We start from the raw sequence: 25,069 nt of genomic DNA, 5'->3' as shown, positions 1-25,069 counted from the left end.
AGAAATGTTTTATCATAATCGTCAACTATAAGCTATGTTAATACGAATAAAGCAGCATAATAATTACCGATCCTTTTTTCTACCATTAGGAAGAAGACATATGTTGAGATTTCCTTCAATGAGTTCCCCAGTCTAAAAGTAAAAAAATATGTGTCGCTCGTTGGAGTGAGGATTTGTTTGACAGTTCAAGAAGCAGTTATTCTCTGGCTCATATTTTAACTCCGTCGAGGTTAGCTAATATGCTTTGCTGCCAAGTTATGGAAATATTGGAGTAACATGAAATATGTGACAGCACGGACGTGTATGACAATGAAGATGGCGATGCTACAGGACACCAAGATCCCAATACGTGTTTGCCAAGCTTGACATGCGAAAAAGGGTTTAGCGATTTGATGAACGTATGACGAATGCAAGTTCTGACGGTGTGTATGTTGCTATGACTGCACAAATTACCGATGACTGAAATAGGATCAAGGTTATCACAACATTTTATCCACTTGTAATGAATTAACATTCTAGTGGTTTTATGATCGAAACACAGCTTTTGACCCTCTCCCCATTTCTTTTCAATTTCAATGTCCAAATCCGCTTGCAAGATGTTTAAATTGAAAAAATAACAACAAAAAAACAATATCCAATCCCCCAAAAAACGCAAAGAAGACGGAAGTGTAATTTTAGTAAGTACTCTGTCATCAGAATTCTGTTAATATATGAGTTTGATCATTTATATATGTAAGACGCAATATAACATAACATAATGGGGATATAATATCAGAAATAGAGGGATGTTGTTGTTTCATATATGTCAGTAGACTTCGTCTAAATATAGTGATATGTGACAATTTTGCCGACCAAAATACTTTTAAAAAATGCCTTTAGTGAAGGTGAAAATTACGCATACGACTATTTGCAACTTCAACGACCCTATATTGACATTACAGTGTGACGTATTCCGAATATGTTATCTTCTCGGAAATACTGACATTTGCTGACGGTTATGGTTTTTTTGTGATAATTTTCTATTCCGGCGTGTGTACGCTTCCCACTGTAACCAGGACCCTCTTTGATGATTTTTTCTGCAATTTTGGTATAAAAATATGTCACATCAGACCCTATTTTTTATGGTGGACAATTTCGTCGAAGCGTATTAACATAAATATAATATATGCAATTTCCGATGCTTCAATGTTATTGTAATGTTTGTGAATAATGTTCTTTCCAAATAATACTGAATATCAATTTACGAGACTAAAGCGGTATACCAAGAGATATAAATCTTGCTAATCACCGAAGTTATTCTTCCTTATATTCTTCTTTTATTAACCTTAAATCTATTTCATTACTATTATCTATCAAGAAAAATGAATACATTATAATACAGCTAGCAAATGCACCTATCTTAATCTACAGAAAATATTTCATATTTGAATGAGCCAATGTCTGTGATTTCTTTTATTCAAAACATTGTTTTGATATAAAAAACAACCTTATATTTGAGTTGCCTTTGCTTTAATGGTGCAGATTTCTTTAGCTGATTTTTTACTCATACAATACGGTGTTTCCTGTTTGATAAACATACAATGAAGCGGCTTATTTAGCGAGGATTTAATATGTTCGCATTGTACTATTGGGAAAATGGTTTAAATGTGTGTAAATAATGTTTGTTACTTCATTTTTTTCGCTTTTACCTATTGGTATAAGGTTTGGAAGGAAACGGAAAGAAGAAGAAAAGTTATCAAAAAAGAGACCGTTTTGGGCCCTTACCACCTGTTTGTAAATTATTAGCTTTAGGCTACTTTCCAACCCATTTTCCAAAAAAACATCAAAGGACAATCGATTAAGTTTGACAACTTTGTTTAAGTAATATTTACAATAAAGCCGTCAATGACTGTCTGTCATAACTATACACTGAGCCTTCACAACAGGAATAAAGACAAATGTGTCCATATTCCTGGGTCAGAGATGTGCAAGGCATCAAAACCCCTTTTAAAACAAATATGACCAAATGATATTCCTTTTTTGGGTCTCACCGGGACTGTTAAATATCGACCCAATCAAAATCCCTTATATACCTGATATCAAGACTTTGCAAAACATGTATAGGTGAATAAGCGACTACGAGACAACGCTTCACTCCTTTCAATTCCATCACAAAACCTACACTGAGACTTGAATAGGTAAATAAGCGACCGTCAAACTACACGACAAAGCATAGAGAGCTTTTTATAATAAAACCCGAAGAAGTAGCCGATGACATACACATTATACCTTATGAAATCAAATGCATGCTACAGACAGATCAACTACTTAACAGCTGTTCAGCTTGGAGAAAAAAGGACTGCCTTATTAACGTTGTCATAATTTGCTAACCGGATAGCGGCCATTTCTCTTTCTCAATATATATACATGTATTTATTTTCATTTTCGTCAACAATGCTTTGCAAACAAAGATTGGTGTTACATACTGCCCAAAACCAGAAAAAACATAAAGCAACAAATGACCTAAACGGCGCATACAAGAACAAATGTGTCGTATATACATGTTAAAAGAATTCATAGACATATTTAGCTCTTTTAATAGCTGTAAACTCTGTCCAACAAGAAACATTTATGATTGAATGAGAAAACAATGGTGAACGTTTAAAATAGTCTGATCATAACTTAGGAGTCGCATCTGTTCTCCTGTACGATGTAAGTACACATTCTTTAAAAATTATCAGAAAAACAGTGCATACAGCACGAATACCTGTGTTCTTTTATGTTCCGACATCTGGTGTTGTTTGCAATTTTCATGGCTGTCAAAATAAACAAAGTTTCAACGACTTATTATCAGAAATCGTTTTAAACAGATTTGAACTGATTACGGATAATATCATTATGGCAGGATCAACATATGTTTTTTCTCTATTTCCGGGATTAAAGCCAACTTCAGTTATCCTCATACCTTGAAATGATCGCCTCTAGTTCTTTAACCCGCTTTTGAAGACTCGACACAGTATTTTGTAACCCATCTAGAGCCGTCAGGGCACTACAAATTGTGTAGTATCAAATGTATTTCCTAGAAGTGCATGGGTAACATACATTTACCCTTAAAGAAGTGACAATTAAAGGAATTCTCATGTTTGATGGTGGTCAGTCTTCGACAACAAATATGATAAAAGTGCTGAGAAAAATGGCTATTCGTCATTGTTAGATAAGAATGTGATAATTCAAATATAATTGTATAATACCACTGCAGGATTTCATTTTTGTTTAAGTTTTGGTAAAAGGGGTTGTTTTAAGCTTGATTGGATAGATTTTTACTCCTTTGAATATGTGTTGATTTAAGGCTTGCATTGACTTATTTCTACTTAAAGAAGTAGTATTAACAAGAACTGGAAGTACATGTGTGTTGTTTGTCCATAACAATGAATAAAATAACTCAACTTGAACGCATTTCACAAAAAGTTTGTTGCCAATACCTTTGTAGGAAATGCAAAACTGAATGCCACTTTAAATATTAAGTTAAATCTAAAATCTAAATATTAGTCAACTGCTAACTAAGATGTCTTTAACCAACTTATGAGCAATAGTGAAAGCAATTTAATTCAATTCAGTTATTTAACATGGATAAAACTCCTACGTTTTCAGATGTGTTTGGCTATGGTCATTCTCTGCCACCTCATGTTGCAAATCAATCGACTCTTGTCTAAAATTGAGACAAAGTAGCCATATAAACGTAGTGTTCATAAATATTTTGTTGTAATAGGAAGTACGGTGTGCGTTTCATATAAAATTTTAAGCGTTTTCCGGTAAGAAGGTAGCTTCCGCTTTCATGAGATTTAAAAGAGAGAGAATACATTACCTATGGCATAATTGTTTGTATATAGGTTAATAAAAGTATATATAATCCAAAATAACCTAGTTAGGTCAGTATAGGTGTTTATGAATGAATATTGACATCTATGAGTTTTGCTTTTTAAGCGTTTCTATCTGAAACCAAAAATGATCGATGCACCCAAATATATATAAAAAACGTTTTTTTCTAAATTACAAAAAAAATGAAAATAAAACATGAAAAGCCGCTATTCGACGAAACTAGTTTTCCAATTTCTTTGTTGTAACTAAACTGTATTACCGATGTATTTTGATAAAACATTATTACTACAACTAACAGTGAGATACATTTTTATATACCTCAAAAATGCAACCTCTGCTTCCAAAACGTATTTCAGGTGTAAACATTCATTTACTTCGTCTCTGAAAATTATATAAACTTATTTTCAAATCCGATAATATGATTACAATGATCGAAAATACTATAAAGTATCAATATTATAGTAAGTATTTTTATTTGTATAACTTCAAATATAATTGGATAAAACGTAATGTATTGTGTTTCTATAAAAGTCTCATAATCTCATTTTGTACAACAATCCGATAGTTTAGACAAAGGCTTCAGATAACATTTAATATACTCTAGTCTCGTTATCTCGGCATCGGAAAATCTTTGAACAAGTTTAAGTGTGCTTTCCTTCCTCTCCATCTTTGTCCTGAAAGGCAAAGAGATATGCAAAATTGTGATTTCCTTTAAAAGGTTAACTTATGTGCTTTATCGAAGCGGTCAAAAGTTATATGAGAAGTTTCAATATGGTTTGTCGCTAGAGCTAAAAAAATGTTTCGTTGCGGTTTGATAAATTGTTCGCAAGTCACATTATAAATTGTTAACTGATATGAGATAAGGCTTGCTATTTGTATCAGGGGCTGTCGTTCTATATTAAATAACATAAGTTCAACACTTATTATCAAGAGCTCTCGTATTATATTACATGACACAAGGTATGCAATCACAGTCACAGGTTTTCCTACTATACATCATTTGATATTATTAACAAATAATGTAGGAGGCTTCCGTGCTTCACAACTTGAGATAAAGTTAGCAATTAATGTAAAAGCTTTCGAACTATGCTTCATGAGATAAGGCTAGATATTATTGTAATAAGCTTTCGCTATATGTTACATGAGATAAGAAAGGCAATTCGTGTAAGAGGCTTTCATTCTATAGTTCATGAGATAAGTAAAGCAATAAGTGTCAGAGGCTTTCATTCTATATTTCATGAGATAAGTAAAGCAATTGGTGTCAGAGGCTTTCATTCTATAGTTCATGAGATAAGTAAAGCAATTCGTGTCAGAGGCTTTCATTCTATAGTTCATGAGATAAGTAAAGCAATTCGTGTCAGAGGCTTTCATTCTATAGTTCATGAGATAAGTAAAGCAATTGGTGTCAGAGGCTTTCATTCTATAGTTCATGAGATAAGTAAAGCAATTAGTGTCAGAGGCTTTCATTCTATAGTTCATGAGATAAGTAAAGCAATTAGTGTCAGAGGCCTTTATTCTATACTTCATGAGATAAGTAAAGCAATTAGTGTCAGAGGCTTTCATTCTATAGTTCATGAGATAAGTAAAGCAATTAGTGTCAGAGGCTTTCATTCTATAGTTCATGAGATAAGTAAAGCAATTGGTGTCAGAGGCTTTTATTCTATACTTCATGAGATAAGTAAAGCAATTGGTGTCAGAGGCTTTCATTCTATAGTTTATGAGATAAGTAAAGCAATTGGTGTCAGAGGCTTTTATTCTATAGTTCATGAGATAAGTAAAGCAATTGGTGTCAGAGGCTTTTATTCTATAGTTCATGAGATAAGTAAAGCAATTAGTGTAAGAGGCTTTCATTCTATATTTCGTGAGATAAGTAAAGCAATTGGTGTCAGAGGCTTTCATTCTATAGTTCATGAGATAAGTAAAGCAATTAGTGTCAGAGGCTTTCATTCTATAGTTCATGAGATAAGTAAAGCAATTGGTGTCAGAGGCTTTCATTCTATAGTTCATGAGATAAGTAAAGCAATTAGTGTCAGAGGCTTTCATTCTATAGTTCATGAGATAAGTAAAGCAATTAGTGTCAGAGGCTTTCATTCTATAGTTCATGAGATAAGCAAAGCAATAAGTGTCAGAGGCTTTCATTCTATAGTTCATGAGATAAGTAAAGCAATTAGTGTCAGAGGCTTTCATTCTATAGTTCATGAGATAAGTAAAGCAATTGGTGTCAGAGGCTTTCATTCTATAGTTCATGAGATAAGTAAAGCAATTAGTGTCAGAGGCTTTCATTCTATAGTTCATGAGATAAGTAAAGCAATTGGTGTCAGAGGCTTTCATTCTATAGTTCATGAGATAAGTAAAGCAATTAGTGTCAGAGGCTTTCATTCTATAATTCATGAGATAAGTAAAGCAATTAGTGTCAGAGGCTTTCATTCTATACTTCATGAGATAAGTAAAGCAATTGGTGTCAGAGGCTTTCATTCTATAGTTCATGAGATAAGTAAAGCAATTAGTGTCAGAGGCTTTCATTCTATAGTTCATGAGATAAGTAAAGCAATTAGTGTCAGAGGCTTTCATTCTATAGTTCATGAGATAAGTAAAGCAATAAGTGTCAGAGGCTTTCATTCTATAGTTCATGAGATAAGTAAAGCAATTGGTGTCAGAGGCTTTCATTCTATAGTTCATGAGATAAGTAAAGCAATTGGTGTCAGAGGCTTTCATTCTATAGTTCATGAGATAAGTAAAGCAATTGGTGTCAGAGGCTTTCATTCTATAGTTCATGAGATAAGTAAAGCAATTGGTGTCAGAGGCTTTCATTCTATAGTTCACGAGATAAGTAAAGCAATTAGTGTCAGAGGCTTTCATTCTATAGTTCATGAGATAAGTAAAGCAATTAGTGTCAGAGGCTTTCATTCTATAGTTCATGAGATAAGTAAAGCAATTAGTGTCAGAGGCTTTCATTCTATACTTCATGAGATAAGAAAGGCAATTCGTGTCAGAGGCTTTCATTCTATAATTCATGAGATAAGTAAAGCAATTAGTGTCAGAGGCTTTCATTCTATAGTTCATGAGATAAGTAAAGCAATTAGTGTCAGAGGCTTTCATTCTATAGTTCATGAGATAAGTAAAGCAATAAGTGTCAGAGGCTTTCATTCTATAGTTCATGAGATAAGTAAAGCAATTAGTGTCAGAGGCTTTCATTCTATAGTTCATGAGATAAGTAAAGCAATTGGTGTCAGAGGCTTTCATTCTATAGTTCATGAGATAAGTAAAGCAATTAGTGTCAGAGGCTTTCATTCTATAGTTCATGAGATAAGTAAAGCAATTGGTGTCAGAGGCTTTCATTCTATAGTTCATGAGATAAGTAAAGCAATTAGTGTCAGAGGCTTTCATTCTATAGTTCATGAGATAAGTAAAGCAATTGGTGTCAGAGACTTTCATTCTATAGTTCATGAGATAAGTAAAGCAATTGGTGTCAGAGGCTTTCATTCTATACTTCATGAGATAAGTAAAGCAATTGGTGTCAGAGGCTTTCATTCTATAGTTCATGAGATAAGAAAGGCAATTCGTGTCAGAGGCTTTCATTCTATATTTCATGAGATAAGTAAAGCAATTAGTGTCAGAGGCTTTCATTCTATAGTTCATGAGATAAGTAAAGCAATTAGTGTCAGAGGCTTTCATTCTATACTTCATGAGATAAGAAAGGCAATTCGTGTCAGAGGCTTTCATTCTATAGTTCATGAGATAAGTAAAGCAATTAGTGTCAGAGGCTTTCATTCTATAGTTCATGAGATAAGTAAAGCAATTAGTGTCAGAGGCTTTCATTCTATAGTTCATGAGATAAGTAAAGCAATAAGTGTCAGAGGCTTTCATTCTATAGTTCATGAGATAAGTAAAGCAATTAGTGTCAGAGGCTTTCATTCTATAGTTCATGAGATAAGTAAAGCAATTGGTGTCAGAGACTTTCATTCTATAGTTCATGAGATAAGTAAAGCAATTAGTGTCAGAGGCTTTCATTCTATAGTTCATGAGATAAGTAAAGCAATTGGTGTCAGAGGCTTTCATTCTATAGTTCATGAGACAAGTAAAGCAATTAGTGTCAGAGGCTTTCATTCTATAGTTCATGAGATAAGTAAAGCAATTAGTGTCAGAGGCTTTCATTCTATACTTCATGAGATAAGTAAAGCAATTGGTGTCAGAGGCTTTCATTCTATAGTTCATGAGATAAGTAAAGCAATTAGTGTCAGAGGCTTTCATTCTATAGTTCATGAGATAAGTAAAGCAATTAGTGTCAGAGGCTTTCATTCTATACTTCATGAGATAAGTAAAGCAATTGGTGTCAGAGGCTTTCATTCTATAGTTCATGAGATAAGAAAGGCAATTCGTGTCAGAGGCTTTCATTCTATATTTCATGAGATAAGTAAAGCAATTAGTGTCAGAGGCTTTCATTCTATAGTTCATGAGATAAGTAAAGCAATTAGTGTCAGAGGCTTTCATTCTATACTTCATGAGATAAGTAAAGCAATTAATGTCAGAGGCTTTCATTCTATAGTTCATGAGATAAGAAAGGCAATTCGTGTCAGAGGCTTTCATTCTATATTTCATGAGATAAGTAAAGCAATTAGTGTCAGAGGCTTTCATTCTATAGTTCATGAGATAAGTAAAGCAATTGGTGTCAGAGGCTTTCATTCTATAGTTCATGAGATAAGTAAAGCAATTAGTGTCAGAGGCTTTCATTCTATAGTTCATGAGATAAGTAAAGCAATTAGTGTCAGAGGCTTTCATTCTATACTTCATGAGATAAGTAAAGCAATTGGTGTCAGAGGCTTTCATTCTATAGTTCATGAGATAAGTAAAGCAATTAGTGTCAGAGGCTTTCATTCTATAGATCATGAGATAAGTAAAGCAATTAGTGTCAGAGGCTTTCATTCTATAGTTCATGAGATAAGTAAAGCAATTAGTGTCAGAGGCTTTTATTCTATAGTTCATGAGATAAGTAAAGCAATTAGTGTCAGAGGCTTTCATTCTATAGTTCATGAGATAAGTAAAGCAATTGGTGTCAGAGGCTTTTATTCTATAGTTCATGAGATAAGTAAAGCAATTGGTGTCAGAGGCTTTCATTCTATAGTTCATGAGATAAGTAAAGCAATTAGTGTCAGAGGCTTTCATTCTATAGTTCATGAGATAAGTAAAGCAATTGGTGTCAGAGGCTTTCATTCTATACTTCATAAGATAAGTAAAGCAATTGGTGTCAGAGGCTTTCATTCTATATTTCATGAGATAAGTAAAGCAATTGGTGTCAGAGGCTTTCATTCTATATATCATGAGATAAGTAAAGCAATTGGTGTCAGAGGCTTTCATTCTATAGTTCACGCGATAAGTAAAGCAATTAGTGTCAGAGGCTTTTATTCTATACTTCATAAGATAAGTAAACCAATTGGTGTCAGAGGCTTTCATTCTATATTTCATGAGATAAGTGAAGCAATTGGTGTCAGAGGCTTTCATTCTATAGTTCATGAGATAAGTAAAGCAATTAGTGTCAGAGGCTTTCATTCTATAGTTCATGAGATAAGTAAAGCAATTGGTGTCAGAGGCTTTCATTCTATATTTCATGAGATAAGTAAAGCAATTGGTGTCAGAGGCTTTCATTCTATAGTTCATGAGATAAGTAAAGCAATTAGTGTCAGAGGCTTTCATTCTATAGTTCATGAGATAAGTAAAGCAATTGGTGTCAGAGGCTTTCATTCTATAGTTCATGAGATAAGTAAAGCAATTAGTGTCAGAGGCTTTCATTCTATAGTTCATGAGATAAGTAAAGCAATTCGTGTCAGAGGCTTTCATTCTATATTTCATAAATAAGTAAAGCAATTCGTGTCAGAGGCTTTCATTCTATAGTTCATGAGATAAGTAAAGCAATTGGTGTCAGAGGCTTTCATTCTATATTTCATAAATAAGTAAAGCAATTAATGTCAGAGGCTTTCATTCTATATTTCATAAATAAGTAAAGCAATTAGTGTCAGAGGCTTTCATTCTATAGTTCATGAGATAAGTAAAGCAATTAGTGTCAGAGGCTTTCATTCTATATTTCATAAATAAGTAAAGCAATTAGTGTCAGAGGCTTGCATTCTATATTTCATAAGATAAGTAAAGCAATTAGTGTCTGGGACTTTCGTAATTTACTGCATGAGCTCATATTTGATCAATTAGTGGCAGACGTTTTCGTTCTATACTTCATTAGATAAGTAATGCAAGTAGTGTCTGGGACTTTTGTAATTTACTGCATGAGCTCATATTTGATCAATTAGTGGCAGACGTTTTTGTTTTATACTTAATGAGATATGGAAAGCATTTCGTGTCAAAGCATTTCATAAAATTCTACATGAGCTTTTAGTAGCAAATAATTAAAGAGGCTCCCGTACTTCTCAACTTTATATAAGGTAAGCAATTAGTGTAAGAGACCTTCGTAATATTCTGCATGAGACATTGATCAAACGGAAAAACGCCAGACCCACTAGGTGATGCTTTATGGTTTATAACACCGCCGTAAAAAATCCGAAATAAGTGAGTGGCAAGTGCACTCGTGTAGTAAAGAATTTCCTCGTACAATGGTAAATAGTTAAATGCATAGTTTAAACAAGATAACGGACAACCAGACCTAATATTTGATTAAAAAATACGGTTCTTTAATTGATAAACATGATGTATATAAACAAGCGTACTCTAATGTCGATATTTCTGTCTCTGCAAACGATTCCGCCAGTTTAAGACATCTTTTCTTGTCCTCTAATGCATGTCTTAAAGTAAAAATATTATTCAGTGTTATAATATAAATTCTACTTATGAATTATTATATAAGTAATAAAATAGTGAGCTCTATTACAGGACGCTTAACTAATAAACGTAGTGTTTTATGAAATAAAACTGAAATGTTTGTTCGTGATAAAGTTTAAATTTCAACTTCACTTTGAAAAGCTTATTGCTAAGGCAACCTGTTGTACATATCGAAATTGTGACTTATTATAAAAGGAAGGATAAAATTGAAAATCAAATACCACAATAGCTTATAAATGTATTTCTTTAGACCTAGCGGTCAAGAGACATTGGTGGGGTACATGGAGGTCTGGGTGCGATACCCTAGCTCTGTTTCAAAGAGACCCCTTGGTTGTTTTACGTGCTCGGTGTAAAGCACCGATACACAGAATACAACTTTCCTGGGTTTAACAAATACCGAGTACACCACTTTTTCAAGCACTACCCTTTCAATGCTGAGCGCCAGGAAAGGGAGCTAATTGTACAACTTTTAACGTCTTTTCGTATGACGCGACCAGGGAATGAACCCACGACGTCCCACTCAGTTGGCGTACGCCTTAACCACTAGGCCACGAGACTTTTAAGAAAACATAAAAAATCAATCTACTTACTCCATTTTTATGATTTCCTGGTTCAAATATTTCTCGACGAATCTTCGTTTGGTTATTTGGTCTTGAAGTTGAAACCTTTAAAAACATTTGTTATTATATTTCACTAAATTATCTACATGTCGAAACATATATTGAGAAGGGTTATGACATACAAGTTTAATGTGATCTTATATTAACAGATTGTGTTTTAGTTTCAGTTTATAGGTGATTTATTTACCATACAATGTTATGAGACCGAATACAAACAACTTTATGTAAAATGTAATAGTTGACAGCTAAAACTGTATTTACTCCATTTTGTCTAAATCTTTTTCGGCGAAGACTTTGGATGAAGTCTGCTTTCGTTTTCGATCTTCTATTTCATCTCTGTTACAAGAAAATTAAAATAAAAGCTGTGATTGTGTTAATTTTAGAACATACTTATGTTTATGCAGATATTCCTCAGAAATAAAATGAATCGTTCCAGCGAGGCAACAAGTATAAGAGTTCAACCTATTAATTTGTGTACATTTTCCATATATTAAACCATTGTCTTAATTTAGTGATTTTAGCTGATTGTTACGGACCAAATATCGAAGCTTTGTGCGCCCCTGGCCTAAGGACCATATTGGCGTTTCAAAAAAAGCAAATTTATAACGTTATATAGTATCTTTGATAGCTTTTGTCTTTTTTTTTAATTCTATTTAAATGGCAAGTTCGGAAGAAATCAGATTTTATGACAATGTTTTCTAGCAAAGGTAGTTCAAGACAATTAAGTTTAATATGTCCAGTCGCCGATATATGTTAAAAAATATATGTTAAAAGTCCGAGACGCAACTGTCGCATACTATTAAAAAATGTTTGACCGATGACAATTGCCGAAGACTTAAGACAAGAGCTGTCACAGAGACAGCGCGCTCGACTATTCCGCCGCTGTTCAGTGTAAGGATTGAAAAGTTTTGGCGAAACATGCATGGAAAACTGTTAGATTTCAATGCAATACTTGATGTGCTGAGATTATTTTCCATTATTTGCAAAATACAGTTATATAACTTGGTAATTCAATTACTTTGGGTGGTTGAATACCATTGTATAAATTCTCAATGCAATACATCAAGTAATTGCTGAGATATTATCCTATGTGTGCAAGCATACAAGACCTTAACTAGAATTACTTAGTTGCAAAATAAAGGGGCAAAAATTATATAATATGAAAGATAGAGTTATTTTACTTGATTAAAGAAGACGGTTAAATGGTTGTGAGCATGTGTGTAAAGTTTCAATGCAATACATGATGTATTCGCTGAGGTATTGTCTTAAAAGTGGTAACAAGCAAGATATAAACCTAAGTGTGCTTACACGCAAAACCTTAACCAGAATATCTTAGTTGAATAATAAAGGGCAATTATTTACATTATTTGCAAACTAGAGTTATCTTACTTGGTTAATTAAGTAGGTTGGATGGTTGAGTATAATTGTATCAAGTCTCAATGCAAAACCTTAAGAAGTTGCTGGTGAGATATTAACCTATGTGTGCTTGCACGCAAAACCTTAACCATAATTTCTAAGTCGAATAATGAAGGCCTATTATTTGCATTAAATGCAAATTAGAGTTTTCTAACTTGGTTAATTAAGTAGGTTGGATGGTTGAATACCACTGTATAAAGTCTCAATGCAATACCTGAAGTAGTTGCTGAGATATTAACCTATGTGTGCTTGCATGCAAAACCTTAACCAAGGTGTGACGCCAACGCCGACGCCTACTCCGACGCTTGGGTGAGTAGTATAGCTCTCCATATTCTTCGAATAGTCGAGCTAAAAATTGAATCAATAATCTATGCAATTATATCATAAAAATGGAAACAAATATTTATTGCAGATAACGTGTCTCCGTACTTACTCCAGCTTTGTTATTTCTTCTTTTGCGAAAGATTCTGCCACAAGTTGTTGTTTCCTTTGCTTTTGAATCTGCTGTCTTATAAAAACAAAATGATAACATTTGTTGATAAAATGTACAAACTATCTTATACTTGCGGCTACTAGTAATGAATTGAGTCAAAGGTCAAATGTTAAGATACCTAAAGATGACGTGTACAATAAGATTTATGTTTTCGGCCTAACATTATGTTTCCTAAAATTAAGCATACCAATTAACTGTATTTCAGATTAGCATCCACCTTTAGTACAAAACCATCAAGCTAAACTGAAAAAACGAAGTATCGAAAACACACGAATACCAAATGAGTGACATCCTATGTGAAATACGAGACAAGAGTCCCCTTAGGCGAGTCTTGAACATTCTCAATTGTTTAGTGCTATTCACTTCAAAAATAGTTTACATTAATCTTCAATTGTAGTGTGTTGACAATTGGAAATAACAGAGATTGTAGCATTTTCTGATATTGAATGGCAGGAATACTGGTTACTTATACTTTTGTCCTTTCATCAATAGTTCAGTAAAAGGAAATTAAGGTTATTCGGCAAGACGTCTGATGATATGAAATGTGTTGTGTTTTAATGTTCGCGAATCAAAAACCTGTCAACGGGCGCTAGTCATAAAGACGACTTGATATGGCCTCATTCAACTATAAAAGTAAAAGCCACAAAGGTTATCAGTAATTTGGAAGATATATGTAATTGTAGGATTGAAATATACTCAAGGTAATCTATTTGTCTGTTTCCAAATATAAGACCGTCATTTTTTGTTCCTAATTTTTCTCAGTAAATTCGGATGAAAATAAGTTATTCTTCAAACAGTAATAGCAGCACTCACTTTCATTGCAAAAAAGCCATGATTAAGAACACTCTTGCATGAGACGGGTTCTTTGGTATCTATTGCACTTGATATAGTTTCAATAAAAGGAATCAATTTCTTTCGTCTGGTTATCTGATAAAACAGTTGTATAATTTGTAACTATTGTGGATGATACGGATAACATTTATCTTAAAGTCGTACTTATATAAATGTATTACCCTCTGGTGATACAGATCAATACTTCATATATATACCAAAATATTGCATATACAAATACCAAGCAATCATTACAATACTTCATAAATTAATACTTAACATATATCGCAATGTATTTATATACAAAAACTGTACATACATAACAATATTTCATATTCGATAAATACTTTCTATTGACAACAATACTTCATATACAAATACTTTAAAACAGCACAATACTTCTACAAAATCTACAAATAACACACTATTGATTATACACATCTGAATTCTGCATTTAAGGAACAAATAACCGGATTGATATAATAACAGGGAATGATTGCAGTTTGGCTGGTTAAAGTATGTGGAGTCCGAAGAGGCTGATACAGAAAATAAACTCCTACAATTATTTCTTTTATCAAATCTTACCGTAAGATCTCTACTTCCTCCACTAGGTGTATTTTAACATGCTGCAGCATCAATCTCCCTTCATTGTCCAACATTATTGCACTGAAATCAAAACCTGTGACGTAAGTTTTAAGTTTCAAATTTATTTATTTTTTAAGTCATGTTAGGACGATTATTGAATAACCTCATGTCATGTTATCCCAAATTATCATTGAGGATTTTCCGATTTCTACCAAATTAAAAATCAAAACAGTTCCCTTTAGTCTCTAGTCATTGTCGTCAATCCCACATATTAATTTATTCATTTATATATGTACTAAACATATATGATGGAGTTTAATTAAGCCTTTGAAAACACACCCTTTGGCAATCAGAACTTTTAATTTCAATTTGTCGTTTTTAGATAGAAGTACTGTATTCATGATGAAATGATGAAGTACAAGTTCAAATGAATTAAAAACATAATATTTCCTCAACCTCGTGCACTTTTTATGCACATTGTAACCGTTTTACACTTATCTCTATTTATTGTGACCTTTAAAAAACACTTTTCAGAAGACACAATATAACGCATCCTCGCCGGGAAGAGGTTTGCAGCAAGTTTTCTTTTGGTGTCAGTATTGAATAATATTTTTTGCTAAACTCGTGTAAACAGTTTCCGACTAATGCTACAGAACAATATCAAATTGTGTCATTCTTGATAATTTACATGTTATAATATATATTGCAATGTAAATTACAGGGAAAAGCCCAGTAGTAAACATTCTGCGAAGACCCTGTCCTACAATATCAACTTGTAATATTAGCTTATAAAGATGGCTGCAGCAGGCAATTTATATGATGTAAATGAACAAGACAAAATAATATTAAATAGATAGTAATGGACATTAGAGGTATTTAAATAAAGCTGATAAATACCTTGACTGTCTTAGTTTGTCCGTCAGTTGTGTTAATACCTCTTCTCTGAAAAACAGATTCACCCAAAAGAATTACAGCTTTTACAGGACTATTCATACTTATTATCATACATTGTAATTACTGTTTATGCTTAAACACATTGAAATAAGATGCCTCGTTGATAAACATCGACAACTGTCAGTGCTGCACATTAATCATGATTGTCAATAATCAGTTTCATTTGAACTGCGATTGCTGGTTTTATTATTTGTATGTTGTTGCGCTTCGGATGGAAATTTATAACACAATTTGGTTAAATAATGTTTCATAACAATAACATATGGTATACACATCAATCATATGCAATTCATATAAGCAACAGGGATATAAACCTTACCTTTTGTTTCTCAATTGCGATTCATTTGTTATTTTTGAAGAATCCGAACCGGCGTAAGCTACATCACATGCTGCTATTTTCCATATTTTAGACAACACCTGTCCATCAAGCGTTTTATTTGTTTCTAGTTCGACTTTGCTTTGTTGTAGCTCATTGGAGATATCAGCATTTTTCTCAATTTGCAATTTATTTTCTTCAGTAAGTTCATTTAACTTTTTATTGAGGTTTTCGATGATGTGAACATGTTCTTTTAAAGTCGTTGTCTGTTCAATTTCCATCTGCTCTTTTTGTTTGGCAATACTTTCATCTAAAGAATTTTTATAAGAAATTTCAATAGCTTTTAATTGACTTTCAAGCGCAAATATTTTACCTTCATATTCAGTCTCCTGTTTCTTAATCTCTTCTTCTTTTTGAAATTGTATTTCTTTCAATGCTTTTATTTCATCATTTTTTCTTGTTGAAGTTTCATTTTCTTTATGTAGTTTTTCAATTGCATCCTGTAATGCTGCATTTAGATTGTCGGCATTGTCTTGTCTGCGCTGGTGTTCTTCAATATATTTTTGTAAAGTATCGTTTTTAGCGTGAGCATCACTTAACTGTTGTTCAATGCTTTTGTGATTATTAACTGAAATACATTAAAACAATAATTACTGTAAGCGCAGCCTATTTGCCTTCTATTTTTCTTTAATCCGGTGATTTTAAGAACACTACTGGCACAACTGAGCGAGATTCACTTGCCAGAGGGATCATAATTAACTCTTCTTTATATAAAATAAAACAATACAATATGATACAACATTTTTCGCTTTTAAACTTAAAAGTGTGTAAATGGAGACAATGTATGGCATATTTGCTATAGCTGCTTTCACAGGGGTAATTGTACAATTGGAAATCAAACCATAACACACATTAACGTTATTATATACATACCAGTTGATACCATGTGTTGCAATCCTAGTACAAACATGCTCGGTTCACGCATTAATTCTTCAAGATATTTGACGGTAAAATGTAAGCTTTCTGCAACCTAAATTAAACAAATGACTGTTCTGAATCAGTTATCGATATAATAAAAATGTTTATATACGAACGACTGACCAAATGTAAATTGTATATGGGATGATGTTTCTTTGATGATATCGTTCATCTTCTATCATAATAAAATTAATTACTGTTGTAACACCTTAAATATACTTTAGATATAAGTATATCTTGAGGACCATTTTATATTCACTCAGAAGGGTAACTAACTGCATCTGATCCTTTGGGTAAAGAAATTGCTTGCTTTGGTTCATGATTGTCATCTCGTTTTCTTGATATCCCTGAAGGTTTTGGGGCGACAGGCGGAGCATGTTTTGAATTCGTATCCGGTGATATGAAATTCTGGCATATAACATGCAGGGTTAAATCAATATTTGAATATAGAAAACAACATTGTGCGCGACATGAAACGAGGTCCCATGCCACACTACCAAACATACATTGTGAAAAACACTATACATCTCAGTAAAACTTTGTAAATGCTTCATATAGTGACAAATACAGGTAACCAATATTGCATTCGATTTTTAGTGAACAAAGGAAACATAAAGTGCGGATGTTTCTTACGCTTACTCTTCGGCGATCTGCTGGTGCACTTGCCATACTGTGGATGGTAATGTTGATCTATTCCGTATGTACAACACGCCACACAGAAGAGACTGAAGGATGTTAAAGAAAATAAACGTTACTTAAAGGGTAAGTTAAAAGTCGATTACAGCTTCGCCTGTTTCACTGTGAGGATCAAACGTAAACCCTAGCCGTTTTCGGAAGAAGTTCATGACGTCATAATACTTAAAGTCTGCATGGTTTTGTAATTTGCGATAGTTTTATTCAACTTTTATGTATAATTATTTATTATTAAGAAGCTTACGCTGGTACAAACAAATACCATTCACAGTTTTGTCCTGTTTTTCAATGTTCTTACTTAATTTTGCTGATTGTGCAAAAAGGATTATATGACACTTAGCCAGTTGAAGTTTATTTTTAAAACTTAGATAAGTATACCGTGTGACGTCACAACCTAATATATGAATCGATTAAGTCACGTATACTACACCAATAATCACATTAAAGTATTATTTAAAATACTTGGCCCAGATAGGCACGTTAACAGCTACGTTATAAAGACAATTTCCGAATGTCATGTAATATTGGCGACCACATTTAAAATGAAAAGGAATAATATTTGTTTTTTTATTTATAAATATATATGTTGACACCACGTTTTTACCTCGTATGTGAACAAAACGTTGATTGATATTTCGGACATTTCTCCCGGACATGAGTTCACTTATGATTATTTCTCTACAAGTGACCAAAACTACAAAGCCAATGGTAGGATGACCGAACATTGAAAATATATATGTATGCAAAACCTCAAACGGGAGAGTATACACAAATAAGTAATATACTTGTAAACATTCACCCATTATATACTGTATACGTTTAAGTAAAGATATGTGGTTTAGTGGCGGATCCGTGGTCTAGTGCGTACATACTTGACTCTCAATCCAGGGGTCGCAGGTTCGATTCCCCGCCGCACCACTTAAAATACTAATCGTCTTCCGGGAGGGACATTAAACAGGTGTCTCGTGTAACAGTGTTATACACTGGTACACGTTAAACAACTAGGATAGCTATAACCAGGGTTACATTCTATGAGTGCACTATGCTCCGAAAAACTAAAATGACAGTGGCAGCACTAATAAGTACAAATAAGCCTACACACACACGAAACGATACGCCTATGTACATTAAGCATTTAAGCAGTGATCAAGCATTTATCGTGGTCGCATTAAAATAAATTAGTGTACAACAACATTGTCCGCTGATAAACACCCGAAATACTTTTCAAAAGTTTGATTACAAGTGACCTTTAACCACATGTTCATAAATCGTTTTCAGTTTACAAAAAAACAGTAGAGGTGGATCGTTAAGTCTTAAAAATAGTATTGATTTATTGTAGTGTTTTAATGTGCCTGTTGTATTACTTAGTTTTAATTGACTGCCGGTGAAGTGTTATACTGTATAAATAAATTAAATTACCAAGAGTAAAGTCATAAAGTTTATCTTCTAAATTAAAATTACTACTCGATCTACTTGCAACTTAGTTAAATGTAAATATTTCTTCCAGTGTTAAACGTCCATATGACCGAGGAGAACCGAATGTAAGATGCAGGTTATATCTTATTGACTGTGCTTGTTCAATGGTTGAGCAGCGACGAGTAATATATATATGTTTGGTGCCACGAGAATGAATATAAATTGTTAGAAGCATCTTGCTGAAATTTGTATTGTGCGCTCTAAACACAATGAAATATTAGTAGCAGCTGAGAACACTAGGCTTGAGTAAAACTTATGACATAGTTTCAATAGTTACATATTTTGATATCATACAGTCTACCTAAGATACACGAAAAAAGTGTAAAATTGTTACTCACGATTATATGGTGACATATTGTTATTCAGAAGTTTTTTTAACTTTTGTCATCATACGGTTCCCGGAAAAACACTAAGATATCCGAGGCGGAGTATAGATGTTTCTTTGCTGTAATTATGTTTTATTACAATGAGAAAACAACTGTGAACACTCTCTCAAACACAGAGAGAATAATTTATTAAACCATTGAATCGTATGCCAGTTATATTATAACTCATTCTTAAATGAGCCTATGATACTCTTAACATACAAATATTAATTTTCAAGTAGCTATAAGGAAGTGTTCACTTTATTTATGACAGCCACTTTGTGTTCGCACATCCCAGATTGTGCAAAACTCAAGAGCCTTTCAATTACGATGTAAAAAATTGCATTAGATATCTTCACATAGATATGGTGTTAGTGTATTTTTTTGTGCAAAATGTGTTTGAAAGATAGTCACATTGACCCGCGCATTTCGGGCCGTCACGTCCTTTTTGCAGAAAACATTGTGTTTTTTACTCGCCCGTGTTATGTTTCCCAAACGTTTGAAAAGCAGGGGGAAAACATCGCGGGATGTTTGTTATCCCAAGATATAGGTTAGTTTTCACAAAACATCAGTTTATATCAGGAAAAGAATAATGATTCGACACCTGAAGTGAAATAACGCAAAACCATACTTTACTGTGTTTTTCTACTACGGAATGATATAACCAGATTTTATCGATAATGCACAATCCATTTAAACGTTTTAATTCTGGTCTGATAAACTTTAATCCTAGTATGTAGTTTGTTACTTCTATGTGAAAGTGTATTATATTTTCACTTAATTTCAGTCAAAATGAGAACGATGCGCTAATTGACGGGGTATACACAATTTCAGGCAAGTTAAAGTGACACTCTTATTCAAAATCAATGCAAACACATGAATAACAAATATACATTTTGAGTGATAAACCTTACTAAATAATGCATTCATGAACTCTTTTACTGATAACAAGGTTGTTTCCGTGTATTTAACAGCTGAAAACGCAAAAATATCAAATGATTGGAGAGTCCTAAAATACCGTCTCCTCAGGTTGAAATTTTCTTCCAAAACAAACACGACATCCTTCAGAAAACCCCCCATTGTTTTCGATATTTAATCATACCTTGGTGGTATATTAAAACAGACGGATCTTCGTTTGGTTATTTGGTCTTGAAGTTGAAACCTTTAAAAACATTTGTTATTATATTTCACTAAATTATCTACATGTCGAAACATATATTGAGAAGGGTTATGACATACAAGTTTAATGTGATCTTATATTAACAGATTGTGTTTAGTTTCAGTTTATAGGTGATTTATTTACCATACAATGTTATGAGACCGAATACAAACAACTTTATGTGAAATGTAATAGTTGACAGCTAAAACTGTATTTACTCCATTTTGTCTAAATCTTTTTCGGCGAAGACTTTGGATGAAGTCTGCTTTCGTTTTCGATCTTCTATTTCATCTCTGTTACAAGAAAATTCAAATAAAAGCTGTGATTGTGTTAATTTTAGAACATACTTAATAAAACAAGTATAAGAGTTCAACCTATTAATTTGTGTACATTTTCCATATATTAAACCATTGTCTTAATTTAGTGATTTTAGCTGATTGTTACGGACCAAATATCGAAGCTTTGTGCGCCCCTGGCCTAAGGACCATATTGGCGTTTCAAAAAAGCAAATTTATAACGTTATATAGTATCTTTGATAGCTTTTGTCTCTTTTTAATTATATGTAAATGGCAAGTTCGGAAGAAATCAGATTTTATGACAATGTTTTCTAGCAAAGGTAGTTCAAGACAATTAAGTTTAATATGTATGTGAATGTTGCAAGCACTCACAGTCCGAGATTTATCATACGTAAGCCAGCTGTACGCTGCGTCAAAGACCTGAGATTCAGACATAACGAGGAGCTTGTCACTACGAAGAAGGGAGATAATTTTGTCCTCAGATAACTAAAGTAGCTCCTCTGTATCAGCCACTGGGAGGAAGTTTTGGTAATTAAACTGCTAGGCTGCACGTTCCAGCCCAGCAGTCATTTACAACAGTTTAAACATATGCTGCCATAAAAAATATAATTTCTAATCAAAATCAATTATACATTTAAGTAAAGAATTGCAGTTTTAAGTATTGAATCTCAATCTGAGAACCAATACATTTTGAAATATAGGCCAAACGGTTCAAGTCTTGAATGGTTTTAATTACTTTGGGCGAAACATAGATAATCTCTTTTGGCAAGATGTTCACTGAGCTGTAATCAATTGGTCAAACGGACAATTGAAAGAGTTTCCAGTCGCCGATATATGTCAAAAGTCCGAGACGCAACTGTCGCATACTATTTAGAAATGTTTGACCAATGACAATTGCCGAAGACCTAATAATAGAACTGAATCAATATCTATGCAATTATATCATAAAAATACAAATAAATATTTATTGCAGGTAATGTGTCTCCGTACTTACTCCAGCTTTGTAATTTCTTCATTTGCGAAAGATTCTGCCACAAGTTGTTGTTTCCTTTGCTTTTGAATCTGCTGTCTTATAAAAACAAAATGATAACATTTGTTGATAAAATGTACAAACTATCTTATACTTGCGGTTACTAGTAATGAATTGAGTCAAAAGCCAAATGTTAAGATACCTTAAAACGACGTGTACAATAAGATATTTTCGGCTTAACATTATGTTTCCTAAAATTAAGCATACCAATTAATTGTATTTAAGTTTAGCAACAACCTTTAGTACAAAACCATCTGAAACGAATCATCGAAAAAACACGAATACTAAATGAATGACATCCTATGTACAATACGAGACAAGAGTCTCCAACATTCTCAATTGTTTAGTGTTTCCACATCAAAATGAGTTTACATTAATCTTGAATTGTAGTGTGTTGATCATTGGAAATTACAGAGATTGAAGCATTTTCTGATATAGAATGGCAGGAATACTAGTTACTAATACTTTTGTCCTTTCATCAATAGTTCAGTAAATGGAAATTAAGGCTATTCGGCAAGACGTTTGATTATATGAAATGTGTTGTGTTTTTTTCATCGCGAAGCCAAAACCTGTCAACAGACGCTAGACATAAAGACGACTTGATATGGCCTCATTCAATTATAATAGAAAAAGCCACAAAGGTTATCAGGAATTTGGAAGATATATGTACTTGTAGAATTGAAATAAACTCAAGGTAATCTATTTGTCTGTTTCCAAATATAAGACCGTCATTTTTTGTTCCTAATTTTTCTCAGTAAATATGGATGAAAATAAGTTATTCTTCAAACAGTACAAGCAGCACTCACTTTCATTGCAAAAAAGCCATGATTATTTATTTAAGAGCACTCATGCATGAGACGGGTTCTTTGGTATCTATTGAACAAGTTTGCCCTTAATAGTTTCAATAAAAGGAATCAATTTCTTTCGTCTGGTTATCTGATAAAAAAGTTGTATAATTTGTAACTATTGTAAATGATACGGATAACGTTTATCTTAAAGTCGTACTTATATAAATGTACTACCCTCTGGTGATACAGATCAATACTCCATATATATACCACAATATTGCATATACAAATACCTACATTACAATACTTCATAAATGAATACTTAACATATATCGCAATGTATTTATATACAAAAACTGTACATACATAACAATATTTCATATTCGATAAATACTTTCTATTGACAACAATACTTCATATACAAATACTTTAAAACAGCACAATATTTTATCTACAAATAGCACACTATTGATTATACACATCTAAATTATGCATTTAAGGAACAAATAACCGGATTGATATCTTAACAGGGTATGATTGCAGTTTGGCTGGTTAAAGTATGAGGAGTCCGAAGAGGCTGTTACAGAAAATAAACTTCTACAATTATTTTTTTTATCAAATCTTACCTTAAGATCTCTACTTCCTCCACTAGGTGTATTTTAACATGCTGCAGCATCAATCTCCCTTCGTTGTCCAACATAATTGCACTGAAATCAAAACCTGTGACGTAAGATTTTTAGTTCTGAAAAAGAAAGTTTTAAGTTTCATTTTTTTTTTTTTTGTAATGTTAGGAATTCAGGATTTGCCGATTTCAACCAAATTTAAAATCAAAAGAGTTCCCTTTAGTCTATAGTCATTGTCGTTGATCTCACATATTAGATTATTCATTTATATATCTACTAAACATATATGATGGAGTTAAATCAAGCCTTTGAAAACACACTCTTTGGCAATCAGAACTTTTAATTTCAATCTGTCGTTTTTAGATGGAATCTCAGATAGTTATAACGAAAAATAAATTTGTTAAGACAAATACTGTATTCATGGTGAAATGATGAAGTACAAGTTCAAATGAATTTAAAACAATATTTCCTCAACCTCGTGCACTTTTTATGCACATTGTAACCGTTTAACACTTATCTCTATTTATTGTGACCTTTAAAAAACACTTTCTTTTCAGAAGACTCAATATAACGCATCCTCGCCGGAAAGAGGTTTGCAACAAATTTTCTTTTGGTGTCAGTATTGAATAATATATTTTTTGCTAAACTCGTGTAAACAGTTTCCGACTAATGCAACAGAACAATATCAAATGATGTCATTCTTGATAGTTAACATGCTATGATACATATTGCAATTTAAATTACAGGGAAGAGCCCAGTAGCGCATATTCTGCGAAGACCCTGTAATCCCATATCAACTAGCAATAGCAAATAAAGATGGTTGCAACAGGCGATTTATATGATGTTAATGAACAAGACAGAATAATACGAAATGGATATTAATGGAAATTAGTGGTAACTAAATAAAGCTGCTTAATACCTTGACTGTCTTAGTTTGTCCGTCAGTTGTTTTAATACCTCTTCTCTGAAAAACAGATTCACTCAAACAAATTACAGCATCGTCAGGTGTATTCATTCTTATTCTTATACAGTGTCATTACTGTTTATGCATAAACACATTGAACTAAAATACGACAAATGCCTTGTTGATAAGCATCGACAACTATCAGTGTTGCACATAAATCATGATTGTCAATAATCAGTTTCAATACAACTGCAATTGCTGTTTGTATGAAGTTGCGCTTCGGATGGAAATTTATTACACAATTTGGTTAAAAATAATGTATCATATCAATAACATATGGTATACACATCAATCATATGCAAAACATATATGCAACAGGGATATAAACCTTACCTTTTGTTTCTCAATTGCGATTCATTTGTTATTTTTGAAGATTCCGAACCGGCGTAAGCTACATCACATGCTGCTATTTTCCATATTTTAGACAACACCTGTCCATCAAGCGTTTTAATTGTTTCTAGTTCGACTTTGCTTTGTTGTAGATCATTGGAGATATCTGCATTTTTCTCAATTTGCAATTTATTTTCTTCAGTAAGTTCATTTAACTTTCTATTGAGGTTTTCAATAATGTGAACATGTTCTTTCAAAGTCGATGTCTGTTCAATTTCCATTTGATCTTTATGTTTGGCAATTCTTTCATCTAAAGAATGTTTATAAGAAATTTCAATAGCATTTAATTGACTTTCAAGTGCAAATATTTTACCTTCATATTCAGTCTTCTGTTTCTTAATTTCTTCTTCTTTTTGAAATTGTATTTCTTTCAATGCTTTTATTTCATCATTCTTTTTTGTTGACGTCT

General features: G+C 32.8%; 2 protein-coding genes across 6 annotated transcripts in view; both read right to left on the bottom strand.

Annotated features, from left to right (window-relative positions):
• LOC128205475 (golgin subfamily A member 4-like) overlaps positions 1-19,594 on the bottom strand; it is a 28,054-nt gene extending 8,460 nt beyond the window's left edge. Inside the window, exons 1-17 of one of the 5 annotated variants that reach the window (XM_052907135.1) lie at positions 19,384-19,594; positions 17,510-17,601; positions 17,153-17,284; positions 16,832-16,928; positions 15,902-16,526; positions 15,526-15,570; positions 14,629-14,709; positions 13,153-13,227; positions 11,565-11,639; positions 11,274-11,348; positions 10,572-10,646; positions 4,458-4,532; positions 4,177-4,239; positions 3,623-3,688; positions 2,945-3,028; positions 2,747-2,795; positions 68-132 (exon numbers count right to left, since the gene is read on the bottom strand). In XM_052907135.1, the coding sequence (XP_052763095.1) occupies positions 68-132; positions 2,747-2,795; positions 2,945-3,028; positions 3,623-3,688; positions 4,177-4,239; positions 4,458-4,532; positions 10,572-10,646; positions 11,274-11,348; positions 11,565-11,639; positions 13,153-13,227; positions 14,629-14,709; positions 15,526-15,570; positions 15,902-16,526; positions 16,832-16,928; positions 17,153-17,284; positions 17,510-17,545 (1,718 nt within the window). In that variant the 5' untranslated portion in view covers positions 17,546-17,601; positions 19,384-19,594. Of the gene's footprint in view, positions 1-67; positions 133-2,746; positions 2,796-2,944; positions 3,029-3,622; positions 3,689-4,176; positions 4,240-4,457; positions 4,533-10,571; positions 10,647-11,273; positions 11,349-11,564; positions 11,640-13,152; positions 13,228-14,628; positions 14,710-15,525; positions 15,571-15,901; positions 16,527-16,831; positions 16,929-17,152; positions 17,285-17,509; positions 17,602-19,383 lie in introns of those variants that run through there. The other 4 variants (XM_052907136.1, XM_052907137.1, XM_052907138.1 and 1 more) reach the window with 4 other exon arrangements.
• A 389-nt stretch (positions 19,595-19,983) lies between these two features.
• LOC128204440 (uncharacterized) lies at positions 19,984-24,794 on the bottom strand. Its single transcript, XM_052905856.1, has 7 exons — positions 24,604-24,794; positions 24,226-24,270; positions 23,310-23,390; positions 21,860-21,934; positions 20,788-20,862; positions 20,513-20,572; positions 19,984-20,014 (listed from the first exon to the last, which is right to left on the bottom strand). The coding sequence occupies exons 3-7, from the start codon at positions 23,381-23,383 to the stop codon at positions 19,984-19,986; spliced, it is 315 nt and encodes a 104-aa protein (XP_052761816.1). The 5' UTR covers positions 23,384-23,390; positions 24,226-24,270; positions 24,604-24,794.
• Positions 24,795-25,069: the final 275 nt, after the last annotated feature.

Source organism: Mya arenaria, chromosome 10 (genome assembly GCF_026914265.1).
Source record: "Mya arenaria isolate MELC-2E11 chromosome 10, ASM2691426v1".
Classification (NCBI taxonomy): Eukaryota; Metazoa; Mollusca; class Bivalvia; order Myida; family Myidae; genus Mya; species Mya arenaria.
This window is presented reverse-complemented; position numbering and strand designations above follow the sequence as displayed.